We start from the raw sequence: 19,543 nt of genomic DNA, 5'->3' as shown, positions 1-19,543 counted from the left end.
TTAAAAGTTCAAATTAACCCTTCACAAATTTGGAATTACACTTCGGATATTTGACATTTTAAAATGTTGTAATTGCCCTCCAAAAGTACAGTGAAGGTTTGGATTTACTGTCTCTTTAAAATACTATATTTTAGATATTTGAATTTATTCCAAAGAAAAAAAACCTTTTAAAGTTCAGATTTTCCTTTCACAAATTCGGAATTGCACTACAAAACATTGTGTTTTTCACTCCAAAATTTGGTACAGTGAGAAGTTTGGAATTACTCTTTAATAACTGGGAATTACGGTTCAGATATTAGACTTTTCTTCAAATGTTTGAATAATGACAATAATTTAGATTTTCCTTTTGAAATAATAGCTAAAAGTCTGCAGTTGCCTTAAAAAAAACACCTGTGTGCACACCTGTCACTCACCTGCTTACACCTGCCCCCCACACCTGTCACTCACCTGCTTACACCTGCCCCCCACACCTGTCACTCACCTGCTTACACCTGCCCCTCACACCTGTCACTCACCTGCTTACACCTGCCCCTCACACCTGTCACTCACCTGCCCCCCACACCTGTCACTCACCTGCTTACACCTGCCCCCCACACCTGTCACTCACCTGCTTACACCTGCCCCTCTCACCTGCCCCTCACACCTGCCCCTCACACCTGTCACTCACACCTGTACCAGTCTGATTCCTTACTTCCTCCTGCACAACCCACCTGAAAAGCACTCTGAAAGCACCTCCTCCTCCTCTTCACTCTTCATCGGAGCTTCACTCTTCCTCCTCCTCCTCCTCCTCCACCGTCCCTCCATCAACGATTTACAACCCCTGATCAATTTAATCACTCTGATCGATCTGATCAATCTAATCAACCTGAACACCTTGATGAACCTGATCAACCTGTTCGTGATGCAATCTTTTCTGTTCCTTCTCTGGTGCTCCTCCCGTCTGTAGCAGGCGTCGACCACAGTGAGGCGCTGTAGGAGACTTTCTGTCTTCCTCTTCCTTCTGAAAGGAAAAACTGCATCAAATAAAAGGTGGGAACAACAAAGATCTGAATCGCCGGAGCCAAGGATTCCCAACCGGACGTTATTATTTTAATCAGCACTGAATCCAGAGACCTTCATCACTGATTTGCTCGTCTTTATGCACATCTATCGGACTGTTCCTCCACTGTGGAGAACATTTCACTGATTTCTGTGGATTATAAATGGATTTCCGGTGGATTTCTGTGGATTTCTGATGGATTTCTGGTGGATTTTTGGTGGATTCTGAATTCCTGCTGCTGTTTGGAGTTTGGTAGAAGTGGTTCCTGAGCACTGTGATGAACAGAAGACCAGGACGGGCCTTATTTACTTATTTACTGAGATTCAAAGAGTCCAATCCGATTTGGAATTAAAGCGATAGTTTGATTAAACATCTAAATCTTTCAGTACCCCATTAATACAGTAACCCCCAGTCCCGTGCCCACATCCCAAATATACCACATTGGCCAAGACACGATTGGTGCTTTTTAAAAATGTTATGGATGCTTATACCCCACCAATTAGCAGTGATGCTATGAGATTAATGTAGCTAACAAGTAATGGAAGTTTATGGCCAACCAATTATAGCACTGGACAATGCTAATGTAGGTAATTTTTACTTTAAGTACTTAAAGTGGACTGGAAAAAAGGTAATAGGAAATTTGCTTCTATTTCTGTTTAACCACATTAGCCTCGTAACTCCAGCGCTAATTGGTGGGGTATTAGCTTGCATTACTTTTTTCCCCACATTAGCCTTGTAGCTGCAGTACAAACTGGTAGATTATAAGATTTCATTAAAGCACTGAAGCTGTAAAGCTAATTAAAAAATACAAAATAAGCTTCCATTACTCCTTAGACACATTAGCCTTGTAGCTCCATTGCTAAATGGTGGGCTATAAGCTTCTATTGAAATTTGGCCACATTAGCCTTGTAGCTTCATAGCTAATAGGTGGGCTATGAGCTTCTATTATTTTTTAGCCACATTAGCCTTGTAGCTGCAGTGCTAATTGGTGGGGTATTAGCTTGCATTACTGTTTTCCCACATTAGCCTTGTAGCTGCAGTGCTAATTGGTAGATTATAAGATTTCATTAAAGCATTGAAGCTGTAAAGCTAATTTAAAAAATAAAAAAATAAGCTTGCATTATTCTTTAGCCACATTAGCCTTAGCTTCAGTGCTAAAATTAAAAACAAGTACAAAACATGTCCCACCTGATTGACCAAGGTTAAGATTTGGGGGGGAAAATGAGGGGACATTTTAAGCTGCTGAAGTATCGCTTCAAGCCGTAGCTGCTTGCTGCTGCACAATGCTGGAGGAAAACTGTGGCGCTGGTTAAATCGTGCACACGCTAATCTGGACTGCTGTAGAGCGTAAACTCAATCTGCACACTCAAAAAGATGCGTTTCTTTGTTTGTCTGTTTTTTTATCCGTTTTATTTTCTGGTCTGAAAGACGTCGCTAAGCCTTAAGTGTTTCTGAGCGAAGATCAACACTGAGCATTCGGAAACAGAACCGGTACTGACGCAACAAACGTATGGATTTGTCAGCAGTTTGGAATTTGATTTACTTTGGTACAGATGCAATTTAAGTCTTAATTTTTATGAAGATCTATATTTTATTTCTGTTTTCTACAACCCCTTCCCCACATCACCACCCGGCACGGTCCAGGCCCTACAAATGTTTTATTTTGTGCTCTAAAGTGTTTTACTTTTGTATTTTTGTTTCCTTTTTTTAAGTTAAATTTCTTTTAATCTTTTCTACATTAAAACTGATTTTAAATGTTTACAGGATCCAATGAACTTGGTGTGAATTACACACCTGAAAAAAATCGTACTGGACATATCATAAAAAATCAGGACTGACTTTAAAGAGTGATTTTTATGTCAAATTCTGACACTTCATTTTACCAGATATGGAACTTTCTCATCAGTGAAGAACTAAGTGATTAAACCCATGAACAACCTGGAGTTTTATTCCCACATAACAACACAAAAATCAGCTGTAACTTGAATTACAAAATTTTATGTTAAATTTATAGTAATTTAACAGTAAGTCTTCCCCTGCAGCTCAGATCTCTTTCCCTGCTAAGCTTTCTTTTCTCCACTTTTCTTTTCATCTGCTGCTGAATTATCTTTGGAAAAGCTCCCGACTGAAACTTGCTTCAAAACAAAAATTACAAGACTCATTTTTAAATTCCTCTATTTATCAGAAACCGTACACACTGAGCTTAATAAAATGATTAAAATAATGTTTGTCCAGAAAATAAATTTTAATGGAAATAAACATGTTATTATATGATGTTATATTAAAACTATAGTCATGTAAAGTAAATTGCAAAATAGCAAAATTAATTCTTAACTTTAATTGTAGGTAATTAAAAAAAAAAAATCTAAAGTTAATTAAACAGGCAAAAATGCCGGGTAAAATTCTAAAGTATATTTGAAATTAAAGTAACCTGGAGTAAATTCCAAAGTTAATCTGCAGAAAGCTAAAATAAATTTTAAAGTCAATTCTAAAAATTTAAAATTTCTGTTTCATAGTGTTTTTTTCTTAGAAAAAAAACATTGAGGAAATAAAGCTCAGTAGTAAAGTTTATAGTTTACAGCTGAAAACAATCACACAATGAGGCAGATCTGAGGCTTTCAGTCGGGACACTTTTCCCCCAGATTAACCCTTTCAGTTCTGGTTCTGATCTGGTTCTGTTCTGGTTTTGTCTGTGAGCTGTTTGTGTTGGGTTGTGTTTTTGTTTGTTCTAACCCGTGTTTGTCTCCTCCTTTAGCTGACCACCAAACCCCTCGGGACCACTAGGACTCACATAACTGACCACCAGTTTTAGTGTGTGTGCACCAGTACACTCACACACACTCACCAACCCCCACCCGGACTCCACCCACCACCGCAGGTCCAGTTACAGTATTATCCCGGATCAGAACATCGACCCAACACACACACACAAACTGCACCACCTGAATCAACATGCCTCCTGCTTAGGGCTGGACGATATGGCTAATGTATATTACAATATATTTCTTAATTTCGGTCGATTATTACATAATTCTGATATAAAAAATATAAAAACTGAAGACAATTTGTAATCTACAATCTGAAATCAACAATTTTTGTAATCTAACCTATAATAAATGTAAGTCAGATAGATGCTATAAATAATGTATATTGAAATATTAGAATATGCGAGTTACGAATAATGCCACTATTACTGAAGCATATTCTTTCATGATATATTGACAGTCAGTATTGTCCAGTCCTACCTTCATGCCTGAAATTATGCTTTTTGTCTGAAAACATGGTGTGGCCCATCATGCTGGTCCCCTAAGTGTATTTGGTCCCCATAACGTAGGTGTGTAAACATGTTACGGTCCCCTCAGTGCAGTTAAAATAATTTACACACATACACACACTGCTGATACACTCGACTCTAATGTGATGCTAAATCAGACACACCTCAGTTTCCTACACTGGAGAGCATCAGCACTGTCCTCACACACACACACACACTTACTTACACACACACACTTTATATGTGTATGAGATGTAGATCTTAATACCGTTGGGTTTAATGTGAATATAAATGTTCCAGAATATTCCTCTGCTTTCAGCGGGTCAGAAAACCTGCACACCGCTACTGCCCCCTGCTGTTCTGTTCTGTTTTATTTTGTTCTAAATTTGTATTTTGGTTTTGTTTTGTTTGTCTTACCTCATCCTGTCTCTGAGCTTCAGTTCTGGAACGGTTCTGTTCCAGAAACACAGACTTTTGATAGACTGGACCTCAGATCTGGTCCTCTGTTTTAGTTCCTCAGGTTCGGTCCTCAAATTCAGTCTTTAGAGCATGCAAAAACACAAAATTGAACCTCAGGACCACTTCTTAGGATTGACCCTCAAACCTGGACCTCCAGTCTTCTGAGTTGGCCCTCAGATCTGGACCTGTGAACTGGTACTTAGAGGTCCTCAAAAGAAAGATTTTGGAGCTGGACCTCAGAGCTAGTTTTTAGAACCAGACCTCAGGGCTGGCCCTCAGAGCAGGTCCTCAAAAGCCAGACTTGCAAACCAGTTCTCAGGGCTGGCTCTCAGATCTGGGCCTTTGGGCTGGTTCCGAGAGCCAATATTCAGTCCAGCCCTCAGAACCAGTTCTCAGATCCAGACCTCAGAGTGAGTCCTTCGGTTTAGACCTTAGAACTTGACCTCAGAGCTAGTCCTTAGATCTAGACATAAGAACTTGTCCTCAGACCCAATTTCAGTCCTCAGAACTGACCTGAGTTGGTTCTCAAATTTGGTCCTCAAAAGAGCCAGACCTGAGTTTGGTTCTGAGAGCTGGCATTTAGGTCCAGATCTCCGAACCGTTACTCAGATCCTGACTTCAAAGCTGATCTTTAGAGCTGGTCCTTAGATTTGGTTCTTAGAGCTGGTCCTCAAAAGCCTAACCTCAGAACCAGTCCTCAGGGCTGGTCCTTAGATCTGGGCCTTTGGGCTGGTTCTGAGAGCCAGTATTCAGTTCCAGACCCCAGAACCAGTTCTCAGATCCAGACTTTAGAGTCGGACCTCAGAGCGAGTCTTTAAAACTAGACCCCAGAGCCAGTCCTTAGATCTGGACCTTACAACTTGCCTTCAGAGTAGGTCCTCAGATTTGGGTCCTAGAGCTGGTCCTCAAAAGCCAGACCCCTAAACTAGTCCTCGGAACTTGCCCTCAGAACCAAAGTCAGTCCTCAGAACCAGACCTCAGAGTGGGTTCTTAAATTTGGATCTCAGAGCTGGTCCTCAGAGCCAGATTTCAAGCAGTCCTCAGAACAAGACCTCAAGGCTGGACCTTAGATCTGGGTCTTTGGGCTGGTTCTCAGAGCTAGTCCTCAGAACTCCTCAGAGTTCCTAGAGCCAGTCCGTAGATCTGAACTGTAGAAATTGCCCTCAGAGACAGACTTCAGAGCCGGACCTCAGAGCAAGTCCTCAGAACCAGACCCTAGAGACAGTCCTTAGATCTGGACATAAGAACTTGTCCTCAGAACCAAAGTCAGTCCTCAGAACCAGACTGATTCAAATTTGGTTCTTAGAGCCTGTCCTTATAAGCCAGACCTTATGGCCAGTACTCTGGGATAGTCCTTAAAAGCCAGACCTAGGGGTTGGTCCTCAGATTTGGGCCTTTGGGTTGGTTCTAAGAGCTGGCATTTAGGTCCAGATCTCAGAACTGGCCCTCAGATCCTGACTTTGAAGCTGTTTTTTAGAGCTGATCCTCAGATTTGGTTCTTAGAGCTGGCTCTCAGAGCTGGAATTCAGTCAGTCCTCAGAATAAGACCTCAAGGCTGGTCTTCAGATCTGGGTCTTTGGGCTGGTTCTCAGAGCTAGTCCTCAGAACCAGATCCTAGAGCCAGTCTGTAGATCTGGACCTTAGAACTTGCCCTCAGAGCCAGACTTTAGAGTTGGTCCTCAGAACCCACCCATAGAGATGGTCCTCAGTTTTGAGTTCTAGAGCTGGTCCTTAGATTTGGGTACTAGAGCTGGTCCTCAGGTCTGGGTCTTAGAGCTGGTCCTCAGATTTGTGTCCTCAGACCTGGTCCTCAGTTTTGGATCCTAAAACTGGTCCCCAGTTTTGGGTCTTAGAGATGGTCCTGGTCCTCAGATTTGGGTCTTAAAACTGGTCCTAGGTTTTGGGGTTAAAACTGGTCCTCAGTTTTGGATCTTAGATCTGGTCCTCAGTTTTGGGTCTAAGAGCTGGTCCTCAGGTCTGGGTCTTAGAGCTGGTCCTCAGATTTGTGTCTTCAGACCTGGTCCTCAGTTTTGGATCCTAAAACTGGTCCCCAGTTTTGGGTCTTAGAGATGGTCCTGGTCCTCAGATTTGGGTCTTAAAACTGGTCCTAAGTTTTGGATCTTAGATCTGGTCCTCAGTTTTGGGTCTAAGAGCTGGTCCTTAGATTTGGGTCTTAGAGCTGGTCCTCAGTTTTGGGTCATAAATCTGGTCCTCAGATTTGTGTCTTTAGAGATGGTCCTCATAAGCGGTACGGTGGAGATGCCGCTCAACGTGTAAACTGTGATTCTGCACTTCGGGTCAGGCGTTCCAGAACCTTTGACCTGCTTTCTGAATTGGAATCTGTGATGCTAACTATGCTAATCAGTAATTACAGCAGTTAGCGCTAATATGCTAATCAGTGGAACAACAGTTTTATGTTTATTATCAGCAGATCATTCCGTTTAAAGTGCAAAAATAAATGGAGTAGAGTCTTCTTGGTGACACTTTCTGTGACTCCTGTGTTCGTAATGCGTTATAACCTGTTATAACTGTAGCTACACACATATAGCATTAATAATATAAAGCAAGAGTAAATGACTACTCATTGTGAGCATTCAAAATGCATTATTATGCATTTCTTAAACCTGTAAGGTAGCGTTATAAGATGAATTTTATAATATAATAACATAGTAAAGTTATAAACTCTTGCGTTATATATTATATATCACTGTAATTATACTACTGTACTTACTCAAGTCCTCATCATATATATATGTACGAGATTGTATATGGCATTAAGAAACACATAATTGATAATGCATTATGAATACAGGAGGTTTTACTATAATAATAATAATAATAATGATAATATTAATAATAATAATGATAAAATGCTGTGATTTCTCATCAAAACCGAAAGTAAATCTATGCTAATGTTGGTGTGTAAAAAGTTCTGAACACAGAAATTGGGAAAATGTCCCACAGCGTTCGTTCAGGCGCCGTCTGGTGCATTTAATCGTAGATTACTGATGAATGGAGAAAAAAAAGATATTTTATGTGTTTGTGTTTCTTGGCTGTGTTCCACATGGGTACGCTAACGTTGGTACGCCGCCGATGCTAACACTAACAGCAGCAGTGTTTGTTGCTGATGTTTGCGAGTAAACGTTTTTCGGTATGATGAGCGTAACGGATGTACAGTGATCTCGGGCCGTGTGTATTTTGATACTTGAATGATTCTGCTTTTATAGATGATGATATATAACTGTAAATGTCTGTAATGTTTATTTCCTGTTTTCAGTCCTGATTTGGTTTTTAAAGCTCAGCCGTGTCGTAGAGCGAGTCCCAGAGACTCAATACAGCGATTGTACATAATCTTGGGCTTCCAGTCTTTTTTTAATGATTATTATTATTATTTTTCATAATTGTACATCTAATAAATGAAGAGATGGTATCCAGAAACACTTGTAGTTGTGGTTATTTTTGGTTATTCATTGTTTTTTTTTAAAGAAAAAGCACATTAAAGAGATAAGTTTTAGTCAAAATAGTAAAAGAGTTGTTTATATATGGTCAAACTTAAGTTAATGTGATTTGGTTCGTTTAATTTTATGTTGTATCAGAATTTTATGATGAATAGACCAGTAGAAATCAGTAAATCAGTTTTTACCAAAATTACTTTTTACATTGGGTTTCATTGTAAGTTTAGAAGAGTTAGAAGTTAAAGTTGCTGTTTTGGATACACAACATTTTGTTTAGACAGTAATGGTTATGGTTGTTTTTTTTATTTTTCCAAGGTTAAAAAAAATATTTAGTCCCAATAATTTAGAAGCATTTCTATTTCTATCAATTCTGGTTTAATGAAACAATTTGAAACAGTGTAAAGAACAACTATCAACAAAATTTGACTAACAAAAACCTATTTTTTACAATTTTCAGACAAACTGCAACAAATAATTTAGTATTACTTTTATTTAGTTTTGCTATTATTTATTTTCTACTAACTTTATATTTTTATGTCAACAGTAACAGTAGTTAAAACATGAAACTTACATACCTTTTTCATATATGAAATTGATCTGTTAATAAATTCATTTTGAGATTTAATTCTATTTGGATTCAGGGATTTAACATAATTGTTGTTTAAATTTATTTTTTATATTTTAAAGGGTTTTTAGATACCCTGCTTTGAAACCTCACTTCCTTTAACTTTAACTCACAGACAGTGTAAAGCTGCTTACATTTCTGAAGAAAAGATCAGTTTTTAAGATCGGAGGACATTGTTCTTTAATGGTGATGAAAGTTTTGATAAGTTTCTTTTGCAGAAGATTCCTCAAGTTTCTATCTATATCTAGAACTTCAGATAAGAAGAGCATCTAAACCAAAACAGGAGTGAATTAGTCAAAAAAATGTTTATTCCAAAACATCAACAAATACCTGTTAAACACACAAACTCATACCGGTTCTATACTAGCAACAGTAATGATGACAGAAGACACATCGACAGATTCACTCTGGATACTTAAACAGGTTCTCACACCAACATGCAAACTTTTTACAGAACTGAAGATGCTCCAGCATTCTCTCCGAGCATTATGGGTAAAAACTTCCGTACCTTTTAGTACTCAGTCCTGAGAGCTGGATTGTTATGAAACTGAATGAAAGATCAGAAAACGTAGTTTTAGCTTTTCGTTATTGGCTTTTCTTTGTGTGCTTTAAACTTTTCCAACATCGGTTCCGCTGTGCTTTTCTGAGTTTGGCACTCAGATATTATTCCCTCGTTCCCTTATAGAGAGAATTTACTACGTTTCATTCTGGATCTCCTGGGTGGAGCAACTGTCTAAGTGTAGCTCCATCATCAGGAGGTCGCAGGTTAAATTCCTGGCGCTGCCACAGCCATACGTCAGTTTCCAAGAGTTCCAGACAATATAACTGTCCTTGTTTTGTCTGGGTGGGGAGGGACGGTCCTCACTCTTCCACATCCATCAGTGTGTGGGTATTAATCTTTATGTTTAGCTGACATAAAAGAATTAGCAGTTATTAGCAGTTAGCATTCTCTTCCAAGCATGTTGAGCTGTAGTAGTATTGTGTTAGTGGCAGTTTTGGAGGAAGACCACACAAGCCTTCATCCTCCCAGTGCTGCAATTTTTTAAATTAAATTAAATTATTTTTGAATTTGAATTAAATTTATTGGACTTTGAACCAAAATATTTAATGACATTCACAAATTAGAATTTTAATAATGCATTTTTTGGTTGTTTTGAATTTGGGAGGTGATGAAATTTTTGTTGGGTAAAAAAAAAAAAATTAAAAATTTAAAAATTTTGATTCATCTATTAGATGCTTTTTTAAAAACTGAAAATACAAGAATCTGAAATCTTAGTTATTTTTGAAAGTACTTTTTTCTACCCTAAATTGCAACACCTCACAAATTCAAAACACAAAAAAAATGTATTAGAATTAAATGATCAATAATGCAATTAAATGTTTGTAGTTTATCAAAACTGTTTCCTATTTTAGGTTTCCTGTTATACAACCTAGAGTGCAGTTCATGGTGCAGCCTCTAGATGGCAGCAGATGTCTTCTTTAGATATTTGTCTTTTCAGAAAAGCAGTTTATTATAATACACTTATAATGTGCTTCTATTCTCTGGCCACTTTATTGGAAACATCTACTATAACTTGTGCTTCCACTTACTGGTGGCCACTTTATTAGAAACACCTGCTTTAAATTGTGCCTTCTCTCACTGGTGGCCACTCTTATGTAAAAAAAAAATGTAGGCAACATTTAAGAAACAGCAGCATTTTGTGGTTTAGAACACCTTGGCTTGTACGTTCCGTCTAAAGTAAAAAATTTAGAGATTTTGTCTTTTCTTTCTGAAACCAGCAGCAAAAAGCAGCAGATACAGGTGGTTATCTCCGCTGTCTGTCAAAGATTTTGAGTTAAAAGTGACTAAAACAGTTTAACAGCTTTCCCTTTGTACTTTTCCCCGTGCAATACGGTCTTTGAGGTCACTTACGGTATTCTTACAGTAGCTTTGTGCTAATGCTAGTGGCTATAATGGGCATCATTCACCAGTATCCCTCTATAGATTTTATAAACACATCATTATGTACCATTTTAGGTAGGGGTGCACTGAAATATCCTTTCTTTATTGAATAACGAATACTTAGCATGACTTTTTGCAAGCTTAAAAAAAACGTATTTTACCACTTTTTACAATTGCATAGTCAACAATTACCAACTACAATATTTTTTTTTTGTTAAACTCTAAAAATTTGCATTTCAACTAATAATTTGGGATGCTGACTATTTGCATCACTAAGTTTTACTTTTAAATATCAGTTTTAGAATTTGCGCCATTGATCTATATAATTTCCAGTATAGACCAGAACACCACTAATGCACTGTGCAACTCTGGAGAAGCAGGTCGGACAAAGCTTATCTAAAACACTTCATGTTTTAGTTCAAGCCAAATTAGTGTAAAATCCACATGCTACTTTCATTTTCATTGAGGGTTCTGGAGCTCTCAGCTTGTCCAGAAATGCATGTGTAAAGCGTGTTCTTTAGGGTTGACTGAAACCACAAAAAACAGTTAACAACTGTAGGGAAAGTTTATGTCTCATTTAAGAATCGTTTATAGCTTTGCTCAAATGGTGGATTCCATTGTCCTCTTAAGCTGAATTTAGCATGTCCTAAGTTACTAAACTTGAATGCCGAGGTTTTAAAAAAAAATTCGTAAGTAAGGCCCATTGATCTTTACCATTCAACCTCATGTTCATCAAAGACTAGTATGAAAGCAGTTTTTGTCATGATTTGAAAGTGATAAAAGCACAAATTTAACAAGTGCTAACAAGCAAGGTGAAGAAAACGTGGCCTTTGGTTTTATTCCCAAGGTAGGGTTTTGCAGATGTTCCTTTATAGTTTCATAGTTTCTTTAATAAGCTGTTATTGCAAAACTGACAAGGAAATTACTTGGAAAAGGAAAGTTTTCCCAAACTTTGCAACAGGAAAGGTAAATCCCTCAGTTTCTCAACTTGCTTAGACCGTGGTTACGGACAGCAAGGGATTGAATACTTTCTTCCCATCTTCTGAACATGTCCCATGTGCCAGAAGCTCCTGGATGGTAATCCAGTTGTCCAGGATGCGTCGGCTGCGCTTCTTCATGCTTTTCCTTTGGCTGAGCTCCAGGATGGATGCCTGCCCCTGGCCGCTGGAGTCCTGCTCCTTCTCTCGTTCCCGTAGAAAGTCCAGGCGGCACTGCAGCATGAACTCCCGGCGTCTCCGGTGCTCTCGGGCCCTCAGGAGTTGCTGTTTGCGCTCCTCCTTGCTCCAGTACCTGCCCATCTTCATCTCGCTGACTGCGTCATCATCTGTGGTCATCCCACTGCGCTCCTCAGAGATCTTCATGGCACGAGCTTTTAGCAGGCGATCCCTGACGGGCCTCTTGGCCACGTAACGGGAACCATCACTACGGATCTTCACCTTCCACTCCATCCTGGGAGATGCTTGGGGAAAGGACGATACTAAAGGCATTGGATTTGCAGGGGTTTCAAGGGGCATCTCCAAGTCTCTCTTTGTTCTAACAATGATGCTCTGACCACTAATTGGATCATCTATGGTACTGTGAATCTCTGGACCATCCATGGAAGCCATATCCTTAAGTTGCGTGCAGCTTTGATAGTGTTCTTGCATCTTGGAGCCGCATTGACGACGGGAAAGATAAGGACTGTTCTCTGCACTCTTGCCTCCTTCTGCTCCACCACTCTGGTGGTAAGCCGCCATACCACTTGCTGCTCCATTTGTCTTGTTGCTCTTTCGAACGCTGTTGGAGACCTTCTTGCCATTGCTGCCTCCATTGTGGGACATTGACCGAGCCTTTGTCCTTGGGCTGGGAGTCTTACCATTGCTTGCTTCTTCACACTTTCGCCTAGCACTAGGGGAAGAAGGCAGGTTGAAGCCCTCATCTCGTGCCCTTATTGGCTTGTGTCGAGAACCATAAGGCCGCAAGGTTGCAGAGGCACTAGAGTCTCCAGGCACAGAGGGTGAAGGATATCGCTCGCTAACAAGAGGTGTACTCCTGCAACTTTCCCCACCGGTGTTATAGGCACTGGTGCTTTCCTTGTCCGAGCGGTCTCTCTCGGGAATCTCATTGATGTCAGACAGTTCGTGGTGGATTGCTGCCGCCGCCGCCATCGCACCTTCTTCCCCATCGTCCTCTTTCTCTGCTGGCCAGACCTTAAGGCAGCGCTCCCGCAGTTGCTGCATCTTCTGGGCTCTCAAGACATTGCGCCACTTGAACTCCAGGTGCCGCAGTTCCTCCTCCAGTAGAGCAATTTCATGCCTGAGAAGACTTTCGTTGCAGTTCATATCCAGAGGAACCTCTCCTGCAGGGTACCCTTGTGGTCCTCCTGCCAGCAAGAACAATGGATTCCCATTTCTCTCATAGAGCAACCGAATCTCGAGCAGCTCTCTGTACCGTTCACTCTCTTCCTCAGTCAGTCCAGGCATCAGCACACTGCTCACCCCTGAGGCTGCGGTTTCAGAAACCCCTTGCTCAACTGTCCCCTCAGGTCCGAGTAGAAAATCGCTACTGAAGTGAAGTTCTTTTCCATGCATTGGTGCAAGTGGGGTACCATGGAATCTCCGCATGCTGCCAGGCGTGTTGGTTGCATTGGTGGTGGACGCACTAGTGGCATCGTCTGCCAGCAGGTCATGTTCTGAAGACTCTTCATTCCGAGTGCTCTCATCCGTACGCCCAACCCCGCTGTCCAGCTCCTGACTGTTGCTGAGTGCAGTATGCCACAGATCAGGATGACCGGCACGATGGCCGCTGACCGCTGAGTCGCTGAGGGCCGAACTGGCTCTCCCGCTTTGGTTAGGGCTGGCCAGGTGAGGCCTGTTATCCAGGACTTCCAGGCCTAGACCGACCCCCAGTTCCAGCTCCAAGTCGTCTGGCTCGTTCTGTAGTGAAGAAATGTGTTTGAGGATGGGAGATGAAAGCAATGAAAATGAAGATGAAAAAAGAGAGAAGACGGAAGAATCTTATTGACTTCACTCGTCATCTGTCATCACGAAATAACAAAGGTTCTGCTCTTTCATTTGCATTATTTTTTAATTGTAGTTTCTCTGAAACGAATGGAGAAAGTACACATTTTTGTCCACACCACTTCGTGATATTAGTTTAATGTACATTTTTGTCTTTTTTACAAGCTTACTTCACTAACCTATCACTTAACCAGCTTTATTATGAGTGTAGAGCCACACTGGCATTCCTGTGCAATCTGAAACCATAGCCCTCAGGGCAGGAACACCTCTTAGACAGGGCACCAGTCCGTTGCACAAACTGTGTTTGTTTGCTGCACCATTGTGTTGCCCTGACTTTGTACTAATTTAGGTTTATTTTTGGAAACATAAGAGGGAAGAGAGGGAGGATTTAGATGCAAGTCTTGAACATGCAGAGATATTTTGGTAAGGAAGTTCCTTGGCTCCATGACCTCCTAATTTTTCCATTTATCTATTCTTTTAAGGGTTAGTGAAGCTTTTCTGCTTCAGCAAACTTTACTCTAAATTCACAGCAAATACCTGCTGCAATGACACAAACAACAAAGTTCTTATAATAATGCATAATAAACAAACAGACAAAGAATATCTTTCAACATACCCTGACCTGCCCAAAGCCATGAGGAAGCAGTAGACTATGTGGATTATGGAAGTTAAAGCGAGGCATGTTTTACTTTCCATTGGACATTTCCTGTTCCAGGTTAGGCTGGAGTGGTAGGTTAGGGAAAGTGTTGGGGCTACATGGTCCTTTAAGTGTAGATTTTCCAGAGGTTCCCTCAAAACAGAGGTCTATGAGAATCAAAGGCATGTTTGGGCACAATAGACCAAAGAAACCCCCTAATTAAGTATTTTTCTTCTTAATAATTATGATAACCTCTGACTATAATACCATGGTTTAATGTGTGATTTCAATGTTTTATGGCCATTGTCTTTAAAATAAGCACAAAAAATCGCAAGCAATTCATCTCAGTAGCTAGCTAGCTGGCTCACTAACTTTCCCGTTCCACCTTAAATAGTGCAATAGATGGCAGAGGCTGTAACATTTAAGGTGGAATGGAAAAATAAAATAAAAATAAAAAAGGCTATTAAAAGCTATGTTTAGCTCCCTATCACAGAGGAATTAGGAATGGACAATAATAGTGAATTGCTGCACCACCTGCACCCTTTCTGAAGACATACGATAAACCCTGCTATAGCTACTGTATATCTGTATCGGGTTGTTAAAGGGTTTTCCAATTTTTAGGGGGAGGATTTCACCCCTTCCTTTTTTAACTGTTCTAAGAGGAAGGTTTACACTTGAAAATAAGTATTAGGGTACAGAAGAGAAATGGGATTGGGTCACATTCTTGTCCTATTCATTTTAACATTTCAGAAACAGGCAATGACCTGTTTTGTATTCAGTGTTTTTCTCTCTGTCTGTCTGTCTGTCTGTCTCTCTAATCTGAATGGTGATATTCACTCTTTTTGTCCACCAGAGGGCAGCGCTCTTCGGCTGCTGGAGTCGTACTGTAAGTAACTGTGGGACGCCTCGTCCCATCTGCTGTGGTGGACGTTTAAACAGCAAGAGATGCTTTACTGAGCCACCTGTTCAGGGAATACACTCCCCCACCGACACACACACACACACTCCAACCATCTGGAGCTTCCACTAAACACACACACACACTAATACACCGATACACTGCACACAACCCCAATACCTATATATATATGCTACACACTAGTGGATACTGTAAAGGTACCTGGAGGACCCGTCTCAAACCCAGCTGGATTAAATATCTCTTATCTTTTGGTATAAAACTGAATAAAACAGCCTGAGAGGTGTTAGCTTCCTAATACCTGCGCCAGGTAGATCAGGTTCCAGCATGTGCACTTCATGCAATGTAGAATTCAGGCCAAAACTGAGCAAAATATTTAAATATTTATCCAAAGGCTGAATACTAAATACTGAAGATGTTTTTTTTTGCGCAGGTTTTCATTAATTAAATATATGAAATTAACAACACAGCCTTGCCTTTTAAAGACAAATCCACAATTATTCATCCAAAAATATTTATTGATCCTTGAACATTTTTAACATCCCAACATAGATTCCAACAAAGCATAATAATACAATAATACAATTGTTCTGCAACATGTGTTTTAACAGTTGTGACCTGATGCTGCTGCTGCTTCAGAATTGTCTTAAAATCCCAATTTCAAAACCTTGCAGAGGACTTTTAATTTGAATTAATGGATGCTGACCTTGCTGGAGTGTTTCAGCCAAGATGCTAATAGCTAGGTTAAAGCCACACTGCTAATATGAACTGGGCTGGAGCAGTTGAGCCATGATGCTAACAGCCAGGCTCAGGTGAGGTAAAAGCTGCTATGCTAACAGAGACAGCTAAGTTTTAAAGAGGTTTAGCTGTGATGCTAATGGTTTTTAATATGGTTGACTGGTTTGTATGTTATACCTGGCAACCGGGGCGCTGACTCAAGTGCTGCAGGATGATTGCTATATATTTAGGGTTCGTATGGTCATGAAAAACCTGGAAAAGTCATGGAATCTTAAAATAGCAATTTCTAGACCTGGATAAGTTTTTAAAAAATAAAAATACCCAAAAAGTTTTGGAAAAGTCATGGAAATTTGCTCTACAAATATTTTTGTTTTCGTTTATTGATGGAGAAAATCTATTTCGAGCTACAAATACATCAATCAGCTCAGAGTTAATTGAGTAATTTAGCCCTAAACAATGGAGCTCTGAAGATTTTATTTATGAAGATTGTGTCAAAATTGCTTAAAGATTTTTTTTTGTCAAATTTAGGCCTACTGCCTACTTAGGCCTACTGTAATACATTTTGTTTATAGTTTTAGTTGATTTTTTGGGTTTATTGTCCTCGTATGCACTGATGTTTTAACAATTTCAAGGTCATGAAAATCATGGAAAGTCGTGGAAATTCTTGGTTAAAAACTGTATGAACCCTGTATATTTAACACCACAATTAGGGGTGTTGGCGCATCCAGAACAAAGAGAATTTGGGTCAGAACTGTTTATAGGAAATCTGAGCACCAGGAGACCCAACACCAGACCCACAGCCCTACACCCCTCAGAGAGGGTTAATGATAGTGTTGAGTTTTAATGTCCAGTTTATTCTGTATTTATCTGTCTGGCTGTGGATGGTGCGGCACTGTGTGTGCAGTGTGTGTGTGTGCAGTGTGTGTGTGTGTGTGTGTGTGTGCAGTGTGTGTGTGTGTGTAGTGTGTGTGTGCAGTGTGTGTGTGTGTGTGTGCAGTGTGTGTGTGTGCAGTGTGTGTGTGTGTGTGTGTGTGTGCAGTGTGTGTGTGTGTGTAGTGTGTGTGTGCAGTGTGTGTGTGTGTGTGTGTGTGTGCAGTGTGTGTGTGTGTGTGTGTAGTGTGTGTGTGCAGTGTGTGTGTGTGTGTAGTGTGTGTGTGTGCAGTGTGTGTGTGTGTGTGTGTGTGTGTGTGTGTGTGTGTGTAGTGTGTGTGTGTGTGTGTGTAGTGTGTGTGTGTGTGTGTGTAATAGGCATGTCATGGTGTGTATTCAGACAAAGGAAGGATAATGTGATTGTGTCTCTCTGTAGAGAAGTGTGTGTGTGTGTGTGTGTGTGTGTGTGTGTGTGTGTGTAGTGTGTGTGTAGTTTGTGTAGTGTGTGTATAGTGTGTGTGTGTGTGTGTCCTGAGCGTGTCACTCGAGAGTGACCTTGAATAGAACAAAGGAACTACATGCTGTCAGACAACATACACTCCTCCCTCCATCCCCGTCTCCTCCGTCCTCCTCCGACCTCTCTCTCTCTCTCTCTGTATCTCTCTCTCTTTTTCTTTCTCTCTCCAGTATCTCTCCATCGACCCTCATTTATTCACATTGGAGCTCCTCAATACATAAAGAGAGAGAAGGAGAAAGAAATGAAGAAGCAAAAGGACAGAGAGTAAGAGTGAGAAAAAAGAGAGAGAAACTCTCTCTCTAGTATCTCTACATCACCCCTCATGTATTCACACTGGAGCTATATAGACTCTTTTTCTCATGTCTTGCTCTCTCTTTCTGCCTTTCTCTCTCTCTCCAGTATTTCAACCCTCATTTATTTACACTGAAGTGCCACAAAACACAGAGAGAGAGACAGAAAAAACAAGAGAGATATAGTGAGAAAAATGAGAGAGATGTCTGTCAGATCCTTTTTAGCTCTCTTTCTTTCTCCACCTCTCTCTCTTTCTCTCATCTCTCCCTTTCTCTTTCTCCATCTCTTTCCTTCTCTCTCTCTGTCTCTTTTTCTTTTTATCTCTGTCTCTCTCTCCAGTATCTCATCATCCCTCATTTATTCACACCATAGCTTAAAAATACAGAGAGAGAGGGAAAAAGAAGACAGAGTAAGAAGAGAGAGAAATAAAGAGAGAGAAACAGCTTTAGATCACCAAAAAAAAATTTCACCAGTTTCTCCTTGTACCCAAACATATGACTGATTAGCCCAGTCATTTACTGTTACACTAATGTAGCTACTAAACAATAGACGCTCATACTCCACTAATCAGAGCTACAGTGGTGAGATTATGACCAGAAACACATCATACAGTGTTTAAGCTTTTTAAAATGCATTTAGTTTACTATACTGTAAGCCCCGCCCCACTCTGTAAGTGAGGTGTGAACATTCGTAAGTTACACTCTCATTACGAGGGAAAGAACAATTAATAAGAACAGTAAAAGTACATATTTTATCTGATTGATGAGTTGATCAGTGTTGCAGCTTCTCTCACCTCGATCTCAGGTCTGGCCAGTAGGAGGGAGATGTTGGTGCTGTTCTCTCTGGTCAGTATGGCCACGGCCTCCTCACGGTTCTGTACGTCCACTCCGTTTATCTAAACATAAATTCACAACAACATCAACACCACTTTATTTTAGTTACTCTGCATTTTTTTGAGCCTGGCTCAACTAGAACTAGTAATATTACTAGTATTAGTACTGCTAGATCCAAGTCAAGAACAAAACCAAGACTTTTATTAGTCAACCCTGATTCAAAAACCAAACCAGGACACATTGAGTCTCAGTTGAGACCAAGAGTTTTAATAGTCAATCCTTTTTCAATTCCAAAACTCTGATTTGAGACCTAAATCAGGGCACACTAAGTCTGAGTTGAGACCAAGACTTTTAGTAGTAGAGTACGAGACAAGACCAAAACCAGGACACGAGTCAAGACCTAACGTGGGACACATTGAGCAAACATTATAGTAGCTTTAGAAGTCATGATCAAAATGGGGACACATCTAGTCTGAGTCGAGACCAAGACTTGTAGTATTCAAGTATGAATCAAGACAAAACCAGGACACGAGTCTCAGTCAAGATCAAACTTGGACACATTAATACTGAGTTGAGACCCAAAATTTTAGTAGTTGAGTTCAAGTCCTGAACACACCAGGACACATTAATACTGAGTCAAAACTTTTAGTAGTCGAGTCTGAGTCAAGACCAAAAATAAGACCACTTTTGTAAAGTCTTAACACCGGTATTGAAACTCAAGCAATACAAAGTATAATAGTATTTAAGTTTGGTCTTGAGAACTTAAGCAGTGGGAGAACAGAACACTGTGCATACCTGGAGTATTCTGTCCCCTTCTCGGATTCGTCCGTTTTTAGCAGCAATGCTGTTTGGGTTCACCTGAAAGAGAAAATAGTATTTCAGTATAAATGTCCACAGTGTCCAAAGTCCAGCTTAAAGAAGTTGTACCAGGTGAGCTCCTCCCACCAC

General features: G+C 40.2%; 2 protein-coding genes across 9 annotated transcripts in view; one reads left to right on the top strand and one right to left on the bottom strand.

The window, feature by feature from the left end:
• Positions 1-8,210, top strand: part of LOC103037471 (ankyrin repeat and SAM domain-containing protein 1A-like) — a 97,033-nt gene extending 88,823 nt beyond the window's left edge. For 5 of the 8 annotated variants that reach the window (XM_049486492.1, XM_049486489.1, XM_049486488.1 and 2 more), the window contains 3 exons: positions 947-6,611; positions 6,670-6,747; positions 6,937-8,210. In XM_049486492.1, coding sequence (XP_049342449.1) covers positions 947-965 — 19 coding nt within the window. In that variant the 3' untranslated portion in view covers positions 966-6,611; positions 6,670-6,747; positions 6,937-8,210. The remainder of the gene's footprint in view (positions 1-946; positions 6,612-6,669; positions 6,748-6,936) is intronic. The other 3 variants (XM_049486487.1, XM_049486491.1, XM_049486486.1) reach the window with 2 other exon arrangements.
• A 928-nt stretch (positions 8,211-9,138) lies between these two features.
• LOC103035084 (PDZ domain-containing protein 4) overlaps positions 9,139-19,543 on the bottom strand; it is a 28,724-nt gene continuing 18,319 nt past the window's right edge. Inside the window, exons 5-7 of the mRNA XM_022662335.2 lie at positions 19,391-19,453; positions 18,556-18,657; positions 9,139-13,709 (exon numbers count right to left, since the gene is read on the bottom strand). Of these exons, the coding sequence (XP_022518056.2) occupies positions 11,787-13,709; positions 18,556-18,657; positions 19,391-19,453 (2,088 nt within the window). The 3' untranslated portion in view covers positions 9,139-11,786. The remainder of the gene's footprint in view (positions 13,710-18,555; positions 18,658-19,390; positions 19,454-19,543) is intronic.

This window comes from Astyanax mexicanus, chromosome 13, assembly GCF_023375975.1.
Source record: "Astyanax mexicanus isolate ESR-SI-001 chromosome 13, AstMex3_surface, whole genome shotgun sequence".
NCBI lineage: Eukaryota > Metazoa > Chordata > Actinopteri > Characiformes > Acestrorhamphidae > Astyanax > Astyanax mexicanus.
Note: the sequence above shows the minus strand (reverse complement) of the source record. Positions and strands in the feature narration are given on the sequence as shown.